General features: G+C 44.1%; 2 protein-coding genes and 1 long non-coding RNA gene across 6 annotated transcripts in view; 2 read left to right on the top strand and 1 right to left on the bottom strand.

The window, feature by feature from the left end:
* Nucleotides 1–14,989, top strand: part of LOC113826582 (coagulation factor IX) — a 41,799-nt gene extending 26,810 nt beyond the window's left edge. For both annotated transcript variants that reach the window (XM_070136724.1, XM_070136725.1), the window contains exons 6-13: nt 10,908–11,038; nt 12,199–12,243; nt 12,492–12,849; nt 13,031–13,163; nt 13,571–13,706; nt 13,820–13,932; nt 14,064–14,150; nt 14,377–14,989. In XM_070136724.1, the coding sequence (XP_069992825.1) occupies nt 10,908–11,038; nt 12,199–12,243; nt 12,492–12,849; nt 13,031–13,163; nt 13,571–13,706; nt 13,820–13,932; nt 14,064–14,150; nt 14,377–14,496 (1,123 nt within the window). In that variant the 3' untranslated portion in view covers nt 14,497–14,989. The remainder of the gene's footprint in view (nt 1–10,907; nt 11,039–12,198; nt 12,244–12,491; nt 12,850–13,030; nt 13,164–13,570; nt 13,707–13,819; nt 13,933–14,063; nt 14,151–14,376) is intronic.
* Nucleotides 14,326–17,500, bottom strand: part of LOC138865662 (uncharacterized) — a 3,323-nt gene continuing 148 nt past the window's right edge. Inside the window, exons 1-2 of the long non-coding RNA XR_011399449.1 lie at nt 17,345–17,500; nt 14,326–14,573 (exon numbers count right to left, since the gene is read on the bottom strand). The exon at nt 17,345–17,500 is cut by the window's right edge and continues 148 nt beyond it. This is a non-coding gene — a long non-coding RNA (uncharacterized lncRNA). The remainder of the gene's footprint in view (nt 14,574–17,344) is intronic.
* Nucleotides 15,758–17,500, top strand: part of LOC113818938 (uncharacterized) — a 10,958-nt gene continuing 9,215 nt past the window's right edge. Inside the window, exon 1 of one of the 3 annotated variants that reach the window (XM_070136728.1) lies at nt 15,758–15,889. In XM_070136728.1, coding sequence (XP_069992829.1) covers nt 15,867–15,889 — 23 coding nt within the window. In that variant the 5' untranslated portion in view covers nt 15,758–15,866. Of the gene's footprint in view, nt 15,890–16,075; nt 16,361–17,500 lie in introns of those variants that run through there. The other 2 variants (XM_070136731.1, XM_070136730.1) reach the window with 2 other exon arrangements.

Genomic DNA, 17,500 nt, shown 5'->3' with positions numbered 1-17,500 from the left:
CCTGTTCTTCATTTTCTCTCTCATTCAAGAACGTTCTCACCCACACCCTGTTCTTCATTTTCTCTCTCATTCAAGAACGTTCTCACCCACACCCTGTTCTTCATTTTCTCTCTCCTTCAAGAACCCTCTCACCCACACCCTGTTCTTCATTTTCTCTCTCCTTCAAGAACGTTCTCACCCACACCCTGTTCTTCATTTTCTCTCTCCTTCAAGAACGTTCTCACCCACACCCTGTTCTTCATTTTCTCTCTCCTTCAAGAACGTTCTCACCCACACCCTGTTCTTCATTTTCTCTCTCCTTTCAGAACGTTCTCACCCACACCCTGTTCTTCATTTTCTCTCTCCTTCAAGAACGTTCTCACCCACACCCTGTTCTTCATTTTCTCTCTCCTTCAAGAACGTTCTCACCCACACCCTGTTCTTCATTTTCTCTCTCCTTCAAGAACGTTCTCACCCACACCCTGTTCTTCATTTTCTCTCTCCTTCAAGAACGTTCTCACCCACACCCTGTTCTTCATTTTCTCTCTCCTTTCAGAACGTTCTCACCCACACCCTGTTCTTGATTTTCTCTCTCCTTCAAGAACGTTCTCACCCACACCCTGTTCTTCATTTTCTCTCTCCTTCAAGAACGTTCTCACCCACACCCTGTTCTTCATTTTCTCTCTCCTTCAAGAACGTTCTCACCCACACCCTGTTCTTCATTTTCTCTCCCCTTGAAGAACGTTCTCACCAAAACCCTGTTCTTCATTTTCTCTCTCCTTCAAGAACGTTCTCACCCACACCCTGTTCTTCATTTTCTCTCTCCTTCAAGAACGTTCTCACCCACACCCTGTTCTTCATTTTCTCTCTCCTTCAAGAACGTTCTCACCCACACCCTGTTCTTCATTTTCTCTCTCCTTCAAGAACGTTCTCACCCACACCCTGTTCTTCATTTTCTCTCCCCTTGAAGAACGTTCTCACCAAAACCCTGTTCTTCATTTTCTCTCTCCTTCAAGAACGTTCTCACCCACACCCTGTTCTTCATTTTCTCTCTCCTTCAAGAACGTTCTCACCCACACCCTGTTCTTCATTTTCTCTCTCCTTCAAGAACGTTCTCACCCACACCCTGTTCTTCATTTTCTCTCTCCTTCAAGAACGTTCTCACCCACACCCTGTTCTTCATTTTCTCTCTCCTTCAAGAACGTTCTCACCCACACCCTGTTCTTAATTTTCTCTCTCATTCAAGAACGTTCTCACCCACACCCTGTTCTTCATTTTCTCTCTCCTTCAAGAACGTTCTCGCCCACACCCTTTTCTTCATTTTCTCTCTCCTTCAAGAACGTTCTCGCCCACACCCTTTTCTTCATTTTCTCTCTCCTTCAAGAACGTTCTCACCCAAACCCTGTTCTTCATTTTCTCTCTCCTTCAAGAACGTTCTCACCCACACCCTGTTCTTCATTTTCTCTCTCCTTCAAGAACGTTCTCGCCCACACCCTTTTCTTCATTTTCTCTCTCCTTCAAGAACGTTCTCACCCACACCCTGTTCTTCATTTTCTCTCTCCTTCAAGAACGTTCTCACCCACACCCTGTTCTTCATTTTCTCTCTCCTTTCAGAACGTTCCCACCCACACCCTGTTCTTCATTTTCTCTCTCCTTCAAGAACGTTCTCACCCACACCCTGTTCTTCATTTTCTCTCTCCTTCAAGAACGTTCTCACCCACACCCTGTTCTTCATTTTATCTCTCCTTCAAGAACGTTCTCACCCACACCCTGTTCTTCATTTTCTCTCTCATTCAAGAACGTTCTCACCCACACCCTGTTCTTCATTTTCTCTCTCCTTCAAGAACGTACTCACCCACACCCTGTTCTTCATTTTCTCTCTCCTTCAAGAACGTTCTCACCCACACCCTGTTCTTCATTTTCTCTCCCCTTCAAGAACGTTCTCACCCACACCCTGTTCTTCATTTTCTCTCTCCTTCAAGAACGTTCTCACCCACACCCTGTTCTTCATTTTCTCTCTCATTCAAGAACGTTCTCACCCACACCCTGTTCTTAATTTTCTCTCTCATTCAAGAACGTTCTCACCCACACCCTGTTCTTCATTTTCTCTCTCCTTCAAGAACGTACTCACCCACACCCTGTTCTTCATTTTCTCTCTCCTTCAAGAACGTTCTCACCCACACCCTGTTCTTCATTTTCTCTCTCCTTCAAGAACGTTCTCACCCACACCCTGTTCTTCATTTTCTCTCTCCTTCAAGAACGTTCTCACCCACACCCTGTTCTTCATTTTCTCTCTCCTTCAAGAACGTTCTCACCCACACCCTTTTCTTCATTTTCTCTCTCCTTCAAGAACGTTCTCACCCAAACCCTGTTCTTCATTTTCTCTCTCCTTCAAGAACGTTCTCACCCACACCCTGTTCTTCATTTTCTCTCTCCTTCAAGAACGTTCTCACCCACACCCTGTTCTTCATTTTCTCTCTCCTTCAAGAACGTTCTCACCCACACCCTGTTCTTCATTTTCTCTCTCCTTCAAGAACGTTCTCACCCACACCCTGTTCTTCATTTTCTCTCTCCTTCAAGAACGTTCTCACCCACACCCTGTTCTTCATTTTCTCTCTCCTTCAAGAACGTTCTCACCCACACCCTGTTCTTCATTTTCTCTCTCCTTCAAGAACGTTCTCACCCACACCCTGTTCTTCATTTTCTCTCTCCTTCAAGAACGTTCTCACCCACACCCTTTTCTTCATTTTCTCTCTCCTTCAAGAACGTTCTCACCCAAACCCTGTTCTTCATTTTCTCTCTCCTTCAAGAACGTTCTCACCCACACCCTGTTCTTCATTTTCTCTCTCCTTCAAGAACGTTCTCACCCACACCCTGTTCTTCATTTTCTCTCTCCTTCAAGAACGTTCTCACCCACACCCTGTTCTTCATTTTCTCTCTCCTTCAAGAACGTTCTCACCCAAACCCTGTTCTTCATTTTCTCTCTCCTTCAAGAACGTTCTCACCCACACCCTTTTCTTCATTTTCTCTCTCCTTCAAGAACGTTCTCACCCAAACCCTGTTCTTCATTTTCTCTCTCCTTCAAGAACGTTCTCACCCACACCCTGTTCTTCATTTTCTCTCTCCTTCAAGAACGTTCTCACCCACACCCTGTTCTTCATTTTCTCTCTCCTTCAAGAACGTTCTCACCCAAACCCTGTTCTTCATTTTCTCTCTCCTTCAAGAACGTTCTCACCCAAACCCTGTTCTTCATTTTCTCTCTCCTTCAAGAACGTTCTCACCCACACCTGTTCTTCATTTTCTCTCTCCTTCAAGAACGTTCTCACCCACACCCTGTTCTTCATTTTCTCTCTCCTTCAAGAACGTTCTCACCCACACCCTGTTCTTCATTTTATCTCTCCTTCAAGAACGTTCTCACCCACACCCTGTTCTTCATTTTCTCTCTCCTTCAAGAACGTTCTCACCCACACTTGTTCTTCATTTTCTCTCTCCTTCAAGAACGTGCTCACCCACACCCTGTTCTTCATTTTCTCTCCCCTTCAAAAACGTTCTCACCCACACCCTGTTCTTCATTTTCTCTCTCCTTCAAGAACGTTCTCACCCACACCCTGTTCTTCATTTTCTCTCTCCTTCAAGAACGTTCTCACCCACACCCTGTTCTTCATTTTATCTCTCCTTAAAGAACGTTCTCACCCACACCCTGTTCTTCATTTTCTCTCTCCTTCAAGAACGTTCTCACCCACACCTGTTCTTCATTTTCTCTCTCCTTCAAGAACGTACTCACCCACACCCTGTTCTTCATTTTCTCTCTCCTTCAAGAACGTTCTCACCCACACCTGTTCTTCATTTTCTCTCTCCTTCAAGAACGTACTCACCCAAATCCTGTTCTTCATTTTCTCTCTCCTTCAAGAACGTTCTCACCCACACCCTGTTCTTCATTTTCTCTCCCCTTCAAGAACGTTCTCACCCACACCCTGTTCTTCATTTTCTCTCTCCTTCAAGAACGTTCTCACCCACACCCTGTTCTTCATTTTCTCTCTCCTTCAAGAACGTTCTCACCCACACCCTGTTCTTCATTTTCTCTCTCCTTCAAGAACGTTCTCACCCACACCCTGTTCTTCATTTTCTCTCTCCTTCAAGAACGTTCTCACCCACACCCTGGTCTTCATTTTCTCTCTCCTTCAAGAACGTTCTCACCCACACCCTTTTCTTCATTTTCTCTCTCCTTCAAGAACGTTCTCACCCACACCCTGTTCTTCATTTTCTCTCTCCTTCAAGAACGTTCTCACCCACACCCTGGTCTTCATTTTCTTTCTCCTTCAAGAACGTTCTCACCCACACCCTGTTCTTCATTTTCTCTCTCCTTCAAGAACGTTCTCACCCACACCCTGGTCTTCATTTTCTTTCTCCTTCAAGAACGTTCTCACCCACACCCTGTTCTTCATTTTCTCTCTCCTTCAAGAACGTTCTCACCCACACCCTGGTCTTCATTTTCTTTCTCCTTCAAGAACGTTCTCACCCACACCCTGTTCTTCATTTTCTCTCTCCTTCAAGAACGTTCTCACCCACACCCTGGTCTTCATTTTCTTTCTCCTTCAAGAACGTTCTCACCCACACCCTGGTCTTCATTTTCTTTCTCCTTCAAGAACGTTCTCACCCACACCCTGGTCTTCATTTTCTTTCTCCTTCAAGAACGTTCTCACCCACACCCTGTTCTTCATTTTCTCTCTCCTTCAAGAACGTTCTCACCCACACCCTGTTCTTCATTTTCTCTCTCCTTCAAGAACGTTCTCACCCACACCCTGGTCTTCATTTTCTCTCTCCTTCAAGAACGTTCTCACCCACACCCTGGTCTTCATTTTCTCTCTCCTTCAAGAACGTTCTCACCCACACCCTGTTCTTCATTTTCTCTCTCCTTCAAGAACGTTCTCACCCACACCCTGGTCTTCATTTTCTCTCTCCTTCAAGAACGTTCTCACCCACACCCTGTTCTTCATTTTCTCTCTCCTTCAAGAACGTTCTCACCCACACCCTGGTCTTCATTTTCTCTCTCCTTCAAGAACGTTCTCACCCACACCCTGTTCTTCATTTTCTCTCTCCTTCAAGAACGTTCTCACCCACACCCTGTTCTTCATTTTCTCTCTCCTTCAAGAACGTTCTCACCCACACCCTGTTCTTCATTTTCTCTCCCCTTCAAGAACGTTCTCACCCACACCCTGTTCTTCATTTTCTCTCTCCTTCAAGAACGTTCTCACCCACACCCTGTTCTTCATTTTCTCTCTCCTTCAAGAACGTTTTCACCCACACCCTGTTCTTCATTTTCTCTCTCCTTCAAGAACGTTCTCACCCACACCCTGTTCTTCATTTTCTCTCTCCTTCAAGAACGTTCTCACCCACACCCTGTTCTTCATTTTCTCTCTCCTTCAAGAACGTTCTCACCCACACCCTGTTCTTCATTTTCTCTCTCATTCAAGAACGTTCTCACCCACACCTGTTCTTCATTTTCTCTCTCCTTCAAGAACGTTCTCACCCACACCCTGTTCTTCATTTTCTCACTCCTTCAAGAACGTTCTCACCCAAACCCTGTTCTTCATTTTCTCTCTCCTTCAAGAACGTTCTCACCCACACCCTGTTCTTCATTTTCTCTCTCCTTCAAGAACGTTCTCACCCACACCCTGTTCTTCATTTTCTCTCTCCTTCAAGAACGTTCTCACCCACACCCTGTTCTTCATTTTCTCTCTCCTTCAAGAACGTTCTCACCCACACCCTGTTCTTCATTTTCTCTCTCCTTCAAGAACGTTCTCACCCACACCCTGTTCTTCATTTTCTCTCTCCTTCAAGAACGTTCTCACCCACACCCTTTTCTTCATTTTCTCTCCCCTTCAAGAATGTTCTCACCCAAATCCTGTTCTTCATTTTCTCTCTCCTTCAAGAACGTTCTCACCCACACCCTGTTCTTCATTTTCTCTCTCCTTCAAGAACGTTCTCACCCACACCTGTTCTTCATTTTCTCTCTCCTTCAAGAACGTTCTCACCCACACCCTGGTCTTCATTTTCTCTCTCCTTCAAGAACGTTTTCACCCACACCCTGTTCTTCATTTTCTCTCTCCTTCAAGAACGTTCTCACCCACACCCTGTTCTTCATTTTCTCTCTCCTTCAAGAACGTTCTCACCCACACCCTGTTCTTCATTTTCTCTCTCCTTCAAGAACGTTCTCACCCACACCCTGTTCTTCATTTTCTCTCTCCTTTAAGAACGTTCTCACCCACACCCTGTTCTTCATTTTCTCTCTCCTTCAAGAACGTTCTCACCCACACCCTGTTCTTCATTTTCTCTCTCCTTAAAGAACGTACTCACCCACACCCTGTTCTTCATTTTCTCTCTCCTTCAAGAACGTTCTCACCCAAACCCTGTTCTTCATTTTCTCTCTCCTTCAAGAACGTTCTCACCCACACCTGTTCTTCATTTTCTCTCTCCTTCAAGAACGTTCTCACCCACACCCTGTTCTTCATTTTCTCTCTCCTTCAAGAACGTTCTCACCCACACCCTGGTCTTCATTTTCTCTCTCCTTCAAGAACGTTCTCACCTACACCCTGTTCTTCATTTTCTCTCTCATTCAAGAACGTTCTCACCCACACCTGTTCTTCATTTTCTCTCTCCTTAAAGAACGTACTCACCCACACCCTGTTCTTCATTTTCTCTCTCCTTCAAGAACGTTCTCACCCAAACCCTGTTCTTCATTTTCTCTCTCCTTCAAGAACGTTCTCACCCACACCCTGTTCTTCATTTTCTCTCTCCTTCAAGAACGTTCTCACCCACACCCTGTTCTTCATTTTCTCTCTCCTTCAAGAACGTTCTCACCCACACCCTGTTCTTCATTTTCTCTCTCCTTCAAGAACGTTCTCACCCACACCCTGTTCTTCATTTTCTCTCTCCTTCAAGAACGTTCTCACCCACACCCTGTTCTTCATTTTCTCTCTCCTTCAAGAACGTTCTCACCCACACCCTGTTCTTCATTTTCTCTCTCCTTCAAGAACGTTCTCACCCACACCCTGTTCTTCATTTTCTCTCTCCTTCAAGAACGTTCTCACCCACACCCTGTTCTTCATTTTCTCTCTCCTTCAAGAACGTTCTCACCCACACCCTGTTCTTCATTTTCTCTCTCCTTCAAGAACGTTCTCACCCACACCCTGTTCTTCATTTTCTCTCTCATTCAAGAACGTTCTCACCCACACCCTTTTCTTCATTTTCTCTCTCCTTCAAGAACGTTCTCACCCACACCCTGTTCTTCATTTTCTCTCTCCTTCAAGAACGTTCTCACCCACACCCTGTTCTTCATTTTCTCTCTCCTTCAAGAACGTTCTCACCCACACCCTGTTCTTCATTTTCTCTCTCCTTCAAGAACGTTCTCACCCACACCCTGTTCTTCATTTTCTCTCTCCTTCAAGAACGTTCTCACCCACACCCTGTTCTTCATTTTCTCTCTCCTTCAAGAACGTTCTCACCCACACCCTGTTCTTCATTTTCTCTCTCCTTCAAGAACGTTCTCACCCACACCCTGTTCTTCATTTTCTCTCTCCTTCAAGAACGTTCTCACCCACACCCTGTTCTTCATTTTCTCTCTCCTTCAAGAACGTTCTCACCCACACCCTGTTCTTCATTTTCTCTCTCCTTCAAGAACGTTCTCACCCACACCCTGTTCTTCATTTTCTCTCTCCTTCAAGAACGTTCTCACCCACACCCTGTTCTTCATTTTCTCTCTCCTTCAAGAACGTTCTCACCCACACCCTGTTCTTCATTTTCTCTCTCCTTCAAGAACGTTCTCACCCACACCCTGTTCTTCATTTTCTCTCTCCTTCAAGAACGTTCTCACCCACACCCTGTTCTTCATTTTCTCTCTCCTTCAAGAACGTTCTCACCCACACCCTGTTCTTCATTTTCTCTCTCCTTCAAGAACGTTCTCACCCACATCTTGTTCTTCATTTTCTCTTTCCTTCAAGAACGTTCTCATCCACACCCTGTTCTTCATTTTCTCTCTCCTTCAAGAACGTTCTCACCCACACCCTGTTCTTGATTTTCTCTCTCATTCAAGAACGTTCTCACCCACACCCTGTTCTTCATTTTCTCTCTCCTTCAAGAACGTTCTCACCCAAACCCTGTTCTTCATTTTCTCTCTCCTTCAAGAACGTTCTCACCCAAACCCTGTTATTCATTTTCTCTCTCCTTCAAGAACGTTCTCACCCACACCCTGTTCTTCATTTTCTCTCTCCTTCAAGAACGTTCTCACCCACACCCTGTTCTTCATTTTCTCTCTCCTTCAAGAACGTTCTCACCCACACCCTGTTCTTCATTTTCTCTCTCCTTCAAGAACGTTCTCACCCACACCCTGTTCTTCATTTTCTCTCTCATTCAAGAACGTTCTCACCCACACCCTGTTCTTCATTTTCTCTCCCCTTGAAGAACGTTCTCACCCACACCCTGTTCTTCATTTTCTCTCTCCTTCCAGAACGTTCTCACCCACACCTGTTCTTCATTTTCTCTCTCCTTCAAGAACGTTCTCACCCACACCCTGTTCTTCATTTTCTCTCTCCTTCAAGAACGTTCTCACCCACACCCTGTTCTTCATTTTCTCTCTCCTTCAAGAACGTTCTCACCCACACCCTGTTCTTCATTTTCTCTCTCCTTCAAGAACGTTCTCACCCACACCCTGTTCTTCATTTTCTCTCTCCTTCAAGAACGTTCTCACCCACACCCTGTTCTTCATTTTCTCTCTCCTTCAAGAACGTTCTCACCCACACCCTGTTCTTCATTTTATCTCTCCTTCAAGAACGTTCTCACCCACACCCTGTTCTTCATTTTCTCTCTCATTCAAGAACGTTCTCACCCACACCCTGTTCTTCATTTTCTCTCTCCTTCAAGAACGTTCTCACCCACACCCTGTTCTTCATTTTCTCTCTCCTTCAAGAACGTTCTCACCCACACCCTGTTCTTGATTTTCTCTCTCATTCAAGAACGTTCTCACCCACACCCTGTTCTTCATTTTCTCTCTCCTTCAAGAACGTTCTCACCCAAACCCTGTTCTTCATTTTCTCTCTCCTTCAAGAACGTTCTCACCCAAACCCTGTTATTCATTTTCTCTCTCCTTCAAGAACGTTCTCACCCACACCCTGTTCTTCATTTTCTCTCTCCTTCAAGAACGTTCTCACCCACACCCTGTTCTTCATTTTCTCTCTCCTTCAAGAACGTTCTCACCCACACCCTGTTCTTCATTTTCTCTCTCCTTCAAGAACGTTCTCGCCCACACCCTGTTCTTCATTTTCTCTCTCATTCAAGAACGTTCTCACCCAAACCCTGTTCTTCATTTTCTCTCCCCTTGAAGAACGTTCTCACCCACACCCTGTTCTTCATTTTCTCTCTCCTTCCAGAACGTTCTCACCCACACCTGTTCTTCATTTTCTCTCTCCTTCAAGAACGTTCTCACCCACACCCTGTTCTTCATTTTCTCTTCCCTTCAAGAACGTTCTCACCCACACCCTGTTCTTCATTTTCTCTATCCTTCAAGAACGTTCTCACCCACACCCTGTTCTTCATTTTCTCTCTCCTTCAAGAACGTTCTCACCCACACCCTGGTCTTCATTTTCTCTCTCCTTCAAGAACGTTCTCACCCACACCCTGTTCTTCATTTTCTCTCTCCTTCAAGAACGTTCTCACCCACACCTGTTCTTCGTTTTCTCTCTCCTTCAAGAACGTTCTCACCCACACCCTGTTCTTCATTTTCTCTCTCCTTCAAGAACGTTCTCACCCACACCCTGGTCTTCATTTTCTCTCTCCTTCAAGAACGTTCTCACCCACACCCTGTTCTTCATTTTCTCTCTCCTTCAAGAACGTTCTCACCCACACCTGTTCTTCGTTTTCTCTCTCCTTCAAGAACGTTCTCACCCACACCCTGGTCTTCATTTTCTCTCCCCTTCGAGAACGTTCTCACCCACACCCTGTTCTTCATTTTCTCTCTCCTTTCAGAACGTTCTCACCCACACCCTTTTCTTCATTTTCTCTCTCATTCAAGAACGTTCTCACCCACACCCTGTTCTTCATTTTCTCTCTCCTTCAAGAACGTTCTCACCCACACCTGTTCTTCGTTTTCTCTCTCCTTCAAGAACGTTCTCACCCACACCCTGTTCTTCATTTTCTCTCTCCTTCAAGAACGTTCTCACCCACACCCTGTTCTTCATTTTCTCTCTCCTTCAAGAACGTTCTCACCCACACCCTGTTCTTCATTTTCTCTCTCCTTCAAGAACGTTCTCACCCACACCCTGTTCTTCATTTTCTCTCTCCTTCAAGAACGTTCTCACCCACACCTGTTCTTCATTTTCTCTCTCCTTCAAGAACGTTCTCACCCACACCCTGTTCTTCATTTTCTCTCTCCTTCAAGAACGTTCTCACCCACACCTGTTCTTCATTTTCTCTCTCCTTCAAGAACATTCTCACCCACACCCTGTTCTTCATTTTCTCTCTCCTTCAAGAACGTTCTCACCCACACCTGTTCTTCATTTTCTCTCTCCTTCAAGAACGTTCTCACCCACACCTGTTCTTCATTTTCTCTCTCCTTCAAGAACGTTCTCACCCACACCCTGTTCTTCATTTTCTCTCTCCTTCAAGAACGTTCTCACCCACACCCTGTTCTTCATTTTCTCTCTCCTTCAAGAACGTTCTCACCCACACCCTGTTCTTCATTTTCTCTCTCCTTCAAGAACGTTCTCACCCACACCTGTTCTTCATTTTCTCTCTCCTTCAAGAACGTTCTCACCCACACCCTGTTCTTCATTTTCTCTCTCCTTCAAGAACGTTCTCACCCACACCCTGTTCTTCATTTTCTCTCTCCTTCAAGAACGTTCTCACCCACACCCTGTTCTTCTCTCCCCTTCAAGGATTTGTGGCGGGACGGCGACGGTGAAGGAGAGGAAGCTGACGGAGCTCCTCCTGACGCACAGGCCCGTCCTCGGGAGTGCAGATTCCTCGGCAGAACCTTCGGTGGTCAAGTGCAACGTCATCGGTACAGGTGCGAAGTTCGAGGTGGAAGGTCGTGAGTGCGTGAGTAAGTGAGTGAGTGTGTGAATAAGTGTGTGAGGGAATGATGAATGACTGATTGAGTGAATGGGTGAGGGAATGAGTGATCGGATGAGAAAATGAGTGACTAGGTGAGTGATTGAATGAATGTGTGAGAGAGTAGGTGAATAAGCGAGGGAATGATAGTGAATGAGAGTGAGTGAGTGATAAAATGAGTGATTGATTGAGTGAATGAATGAGTGAGTGGGTGTGTTATTGAGTATATTGTGTTGTGTGTGTGTGTGTGTGTGTGTGTGTGTGTGTGTGTGTGTGTGTGTGTGTGTGTGTGTGTGTGTGTGTGTGTGTGTGTGTGTGTGTGTGTGTGTGTATGTGTGTGTGTGCGTGTGTGTGTGTGTGTGTGTGCGCCTGTATGTGTGTGTTTTTTTCCGGTAGTTTGGCAAGTTGATATATGTATGTTTTTTTTTGTTTATGCATATCATACTTTTTCTTTAGGTTCATAATCCTGCAAGAGCTCAAATAAATCGCACAGTCTTACATCATACAGCGAACTAAAACTTATAGTATAGAGTTCGTTTAAGAGTATAACAGTAATATGGTATTTCATAGGTTTTGGTTGCATATCCTGTAATTTATTAGTATATATTATGTCAATGGGTAAAAACATTAATAACAAGCTGTCACTTCAATTTAGTATAGTTTGTTTATTCCTGCTAGAATATATAGTACACAGTCGAAATTCCGTGTAGTTGATTCTGCATTATTCGGAAATCAGCTCAAAATATTTTTGCTTCGTAATTCTTTGCATTTTAATGGTAATGATTGGTAATTTGATCTTTTTAAAATACATTTTAAGTAACACGTATTTTTCTCCGAAGAGATACTATGACATTGTATGATCGACACCCGGATACCCATTTTAAATATCTTAAATTCTCATTCACGAAAATTATTATACATTTTTCAGAATTAACCCTAAAAAATCCCCGATAATTTCGGAGTTACAATATTCTTTATGATAAAGAAACCAAGTTAAATGCTTGGGTATTTTTGGAGGAAGTGGATAGTTTGTAATATTCATAAATTTTCCTTCAATTGAATTCTGTATATGAATAAAAGTGTTTGAAATTGGTTGTCTCTTTCACCATTCCACAGGAGGTGAAGGTCATCGGCCGCAAGGCAAACAAAAATGCCCAATGTGTAAGTAACGAAAAGTAATTTTTGTGGTATGCGATTGTTAAATGGTACATGTATTTTCTATATATATAACCTAAATGTAGTTAAAGGTGATGTTATGTTTTGTCAGATATAATTCAAGAGTCCAAGTGCATATTGATAATGACATACTTTTACTATTTCATAATTTTTAATGTTTGTGGGCATCTGAGGCTAAATAGACCTTAGTGCACACTTTTCTTCACATTATTCACTGTATCATATCGTTCCAGTATGCGGTAAGACTAAAGTAGATGCCGATAGCATACCCTCACTGTATGTTAATGTACAAACTGCAATCGACCTCGTTCAGAAGATCACAGAAGTGACTACGGAAGAGACCACAGAATATTTCACAGAAGCTGCCACGGAAATCACGACCGACGCCTCCTTTGAGAATGACACAAGAGCTGCCTTAGATCCGGATTCGTCCTCAGTCTGGAAGGTCGAGGGCGGCACCAACGCCGACAAGGGCGAGTGGCCGTGGATGGTGTACCTGCAATTGCTCATCAAGGGCTCGCTGCTCTTCTGTGGCGGGACGATTGTCAGCCCGCGCTTCATTCTGACGGCCGCCCACTGCGTCTTTGATGTGTAAGTCTCCTGAAGGAGGTGTGCGCAACGCTTCCAGGGGATCCTGTGGGGGCATTAGAGCACGCTTTGTAGGCACCAGAGACTTTGCTGAGTCGGAATTCCTGTCCGAAGGTGGAAAAGAGTCTTGCCGAATACATACATTATTTTATATGAAAAGGTTGAATTACCATTGCTCTTTCAGGGAGATTGAGAAAGGCGACAAGGTGGTGGTGAAAGCTAACGAATACGACGTGAAGAACAAAGACGAAACAGTCAAGCAGTCCATCAGGGTTCAGAAGATCATCCTCCACCCGAAGTATAGACCGTCGACGCAGGTGTGGCGGCCCTGAGGGTTCAGAGCTGGTTTTGTGCAAGCGGAATACTTACGAACGAATATTGACAATAATGAAAAATTCTCTCTCTCTCTCTCTCTCTCTCTCTCTCTCTCTCTCTCTCTCTCTCTCTCTCTCTCTCTCTCTCTCTCTCTCTCTCTCTCTCTCTCTCTCTCTCTCTTTCTCTCTCCCTCCCTCTCTCCCTCCCTCTCCCTCTCCCTCTCCTTCTCCCTCGCCTTCGCCTTAGCCTTCGCCTTCGCCTTCTCCCTCTTCCTCTCCCTCTCCTTCTCCCTCCCTTTCTTTATCTATATATTTATCAATTTGTTTATGTATATATACACTCTACCCCCACGCACAATATAAACTATTTCATCCCCATTTTTTCTCAGCAAAAATGATTCTCCCCACAGAGAGCGGACATTGCTCTACTGATGCTGCGAAAAGACCTGGTTCTGGGCCCCGGCGTCGCCCCCATATGCCTGCCACCCGAAGGCGACTACGAGGACCTCAACACTATTGTCCTTGGCTGGGGGAGCTTGAGCTTTAGTGAGTGCCTTCGTGACGTGTCTGGACTCCTTTCGTATAATAGATCTGGTCTTACTTTATACTGAGGATGGTAGAATTACGGTGACGTTATGACGAAATGTCTTGTTTTGCAGCTGGCAAGGACCCGCGAAAGTTGCAGAAAGGCACGCTGATGGTGACCAGTCTGAAGGAATGTAAGAAAAACTACACGTCTCTCGAAAGCAAATATATCATCACGAAAAAACACGTGAGTCTTAACCCTCTCGTACACATGAAGTGCGAATAATTACCGTGATTCAAAAGCCATCTGAATATTTGCAGAAACGGTATGATCAGTCCAAAGTTGGAGACTTTACGAACAGTATTTTTCCTTTCCAGGTGTGCACAGCTGCTCCGGGCGTGGACTCCTGCCTCGGGGATTCTGGAGGGCCTGTGGTGATGCAGCTGGGGACGCTGTGGTACCAGGTTAGTGGATGTTCTCTTTGCTCTCCTATTACGTGTTTTAAGAATCATTTTTGATTGATATTTCTCCATATGCTAGTTTGAAAGTGGCTGTTTTCAGGGAGCATGTTATTAGTTGTGTTTACAGATTTTGACACTGCGCTTCGAAGGAAGAGCTTGTTTCTTAGAATGAAACAGATTTTGCTGTTTTCAGTTTTATTTTGTAAAAATCACAATTTTTATCTTTCAGCTCGGCATCGTCTCGTTTGGAGAAAGGTGTGCAGTGCCTGGATATCCGGGTGTCAACACCAACGTTGTAGAATATACCTCATGGATACTTAGACAAATTCGCAAAGATAATTGCAAGTGATATTTGTTTTTGAAAAATGCTGGAAGGCAGAGGCGGTGTTGATGTTCTGTTTTTAACATGCTGTTTGTATGCGTCACCTGTAGAGGAAAAGATGTTTAAATAATTTATATTACAGATTATATAGCTATTTATTCATTCAGTTGTATTTTTGTATGTCATTTGATTTTGCATGCGATGGCGTAGTCATGTGTCCTTTAGAGTTCAAATCCACTTGGAAAACAGCGACCCCTTATAACGGAAAAATCGGTTACTTCGGCAGCGAGTATCAGTTTTTAATACTTGAGGGGTGGGGGTGGGGGGGGGGCGCAGATACATGCCACTGGGCGCGCCAAAGATTGCAAAGGTTATTTACGTGTGATGAATATTTGTGTGAGATTCTCAAGAGTCTGAGATCTTTGTGTACAAGATTGCTGTTTGATAATTTACACTGCGTACAAATTAGAATTAATAATTTATTTGTATTGATAAAATAATAAAGCCTTGTGAAAGCTTATCTTGTTTATGACTATAATCCCGAAATAAGCTATTTGTATCTTTCTCTCTCTCTCTCTCTCTCACACACACGCACACACAACACCATCTGTCCTCTCTTGCTTGGAAAATTTGTGAATCACCACTTCTCCCTGCCCTTTAGTTTCTATTGATCTTATTCTAATTCCATTTCGCTAATCATGTATCATGCATAATCACCTGATTTCCCCCCGGTAAAACATGCCAGAATAGCGAGTGTAAATGCGGGGCTGACGCATCCCCCTACTTTGAAGGTGGTGGAGTTAACGTTGTCGTAGATTTTAGACTTATTCCTAGGGGAGTATGGCAGCTGGTACGGAGGAGCGAGGCAGAGCGGTCTGTGTCGCCTGCACAGAAATTATGAAACATTTCACAATTGAAAACGCAAAGGAATTTGAATGAGAACAAATTTAGAAACATATGACCACATGTGTGTTTTAAGGGATACCTTAAGTGCTGTGGCATGTGAGAAAAGTGTTTTCATGTTAACAAGACTAAAAGATTCATGATAAGGTATGTCGGTAGAATATTCATAAATTGATAAATATAGTATCGACAATAATAATGATTACGAAAGCAATGACATTTCCGAGTTACAATTTGAGCATATGCATGATATGAGTTTAAATGTGGTTAAACAGTAATCGGCGAGAGTGACGGTGAGTCATAATTGCTTGCGCTGGAGGCAGTTCATTATATCGTTCGGGGCGCAGGACGCGTTGGCCCAGCGATAAACAGTAGAGCACTGTATACTGCAGGACGCCTATGGCGAGGTAGAGGCGGGAGATCATCAGAGCGAGAGACAAATTCCCTCTACATCTCAGGGAGGCAAGACCTGGTCTGCTCATGTGTGATAAAATATGGAGTCAAGTTACAATAAAGTGTATGTATATACAATATTTGAAGTCGAGAGAGAGAGAGAGAGAGAGAGACAGAGAGAGAGAGAGAGAGAGAGAGAGAGAGAGAGAGAGAGAGAGAGAGAGAGAGAGAGAGAGAGAGACTGAGACATAAAAGTGTGTACAGTGTTCCCTTGTTCCTTCGTTTTCTGTTCTCGCCGACACGTCCCTTCAGGGTAGTTCGCGCTCAGGCGTCGTCGCAGCCTCCTTCTCGAGAGACAGAGCGACTACCTCAGGTTTCTCTGTCCATCAACTCAGGCTAAGTAAATCTACGGAAAGGCGTCCAACGTCACCGCACATGGAGTCCCTCGCATGACCATATAAGGCTTTGTTGCGTGTCCGCTCACACTGTTCATGTTGCGCGGGGAGTAAGCCCGGTCGCCTCCCCGCAGACAGTCACGGCTCAGCATTCAGCGGTCACAGCGAGCAAGACCAGGCTTTCCACGGTGAAATCTCCAGTAAGTGTACCATTAATTTTACGCTTCAATCTCGACTTTGATCCTTAGTCACCAAGACTGGGAAAAGGCGTATCTCAGCTAACGACATTTTATTTTTACTAAAATTGACATACTCCCGGATGCTGAAGTGGCGACCTAGTTGTTGAATTAAAATTATATAGATAATGAAAGCACGCAGGATACGAATTTTGAGTTGTCAGCTTAATATTCAGTGTTGACCAGTTAACCAGCGACTTATTATATACATACACACAAGCACACACGCATATACGAACACGCACACACATACATATATATGTGTGTGTGTAAGTATTGAGAAACGGGTGAGACGAAATACTTCCAGAAATGCCTCTCCCGATAATTCTTATTATCAAGAAAGCAAGTTTCTCGAAGGTTAGATTTGAAACTCAATCACTACGCGAGGGTATATCAAGACACGTCTATACCAAAACAGAACTGCACAGAGAAGCTTGTGGGTTCTCCTTCCAGTCTCCCTTTTCCTTTACTGAGGACTAACATTTCACCAAATGAGATAAATATGGTCATAAAGAATACGCTGGTTGGGTCATAAAGAAACGTCGTCTGTTTGCGTAGTTTAACATGGCACTCTTGATCAAGTGCAAAAGCAGATTAAGAACAGGTTGAGAGCCGTTCCTTTCATGACACTTTCTGAATGACCGTTTGTAGTCACATGTTTTAATAATGATATTACACATCAGTAAAGATAGGCTTCAGGGAAACGAGATTTTTTAAGGATCATTTACACGAAATTACGTAAATGGCAACTTATTGGACATCACGCCGTTTGTAAGTACACTGTTGCTATTCTTACGACCAGGCATAACAATTATTTATGGACTATTCTTACAAGTGGAAACATGCGCATTCACTATACTTTCGCACTGGGCGATTGCTGCTGTCGATGTCGTAAGAATAGCCACAGTGTTTGATTTATTGTCAAACGTTATTTTATCTGTTTCCTACATTTTACTGATATTTTCTTTTCACAAACGCAAGGTCTGTCTTTATCCGAAGTTGTGAGCCGTCTCCTACATTCTTATTCAAAAATGCAGATAGCGTCGCCAGCCTTTGCGACTGATAGTGGCAATGAAAGTAGGTTGCCACATCATATTTATATAG

This window comes from Penaeus vannamei, chromosome 22 (assembly GCF_042767895.1).
Source record: "Penaeus vannamei isolate JL-2024 chromosome 22, ASM4276789v1, whole genome shotgun sequence".
In the NCBI taxonomy this organism is placed as follows: Eukaryota; Metazoa; Arthropoda; class Malacostraca; order Decapoda; family Penaeidae; genus Penaeus; species Penaeus vannamei.
The sequence above is the reverse complement of the archived record's forward strand: the minus strand, read 5'-3'. Positions and strand labels throughout refer to the sequence as shown.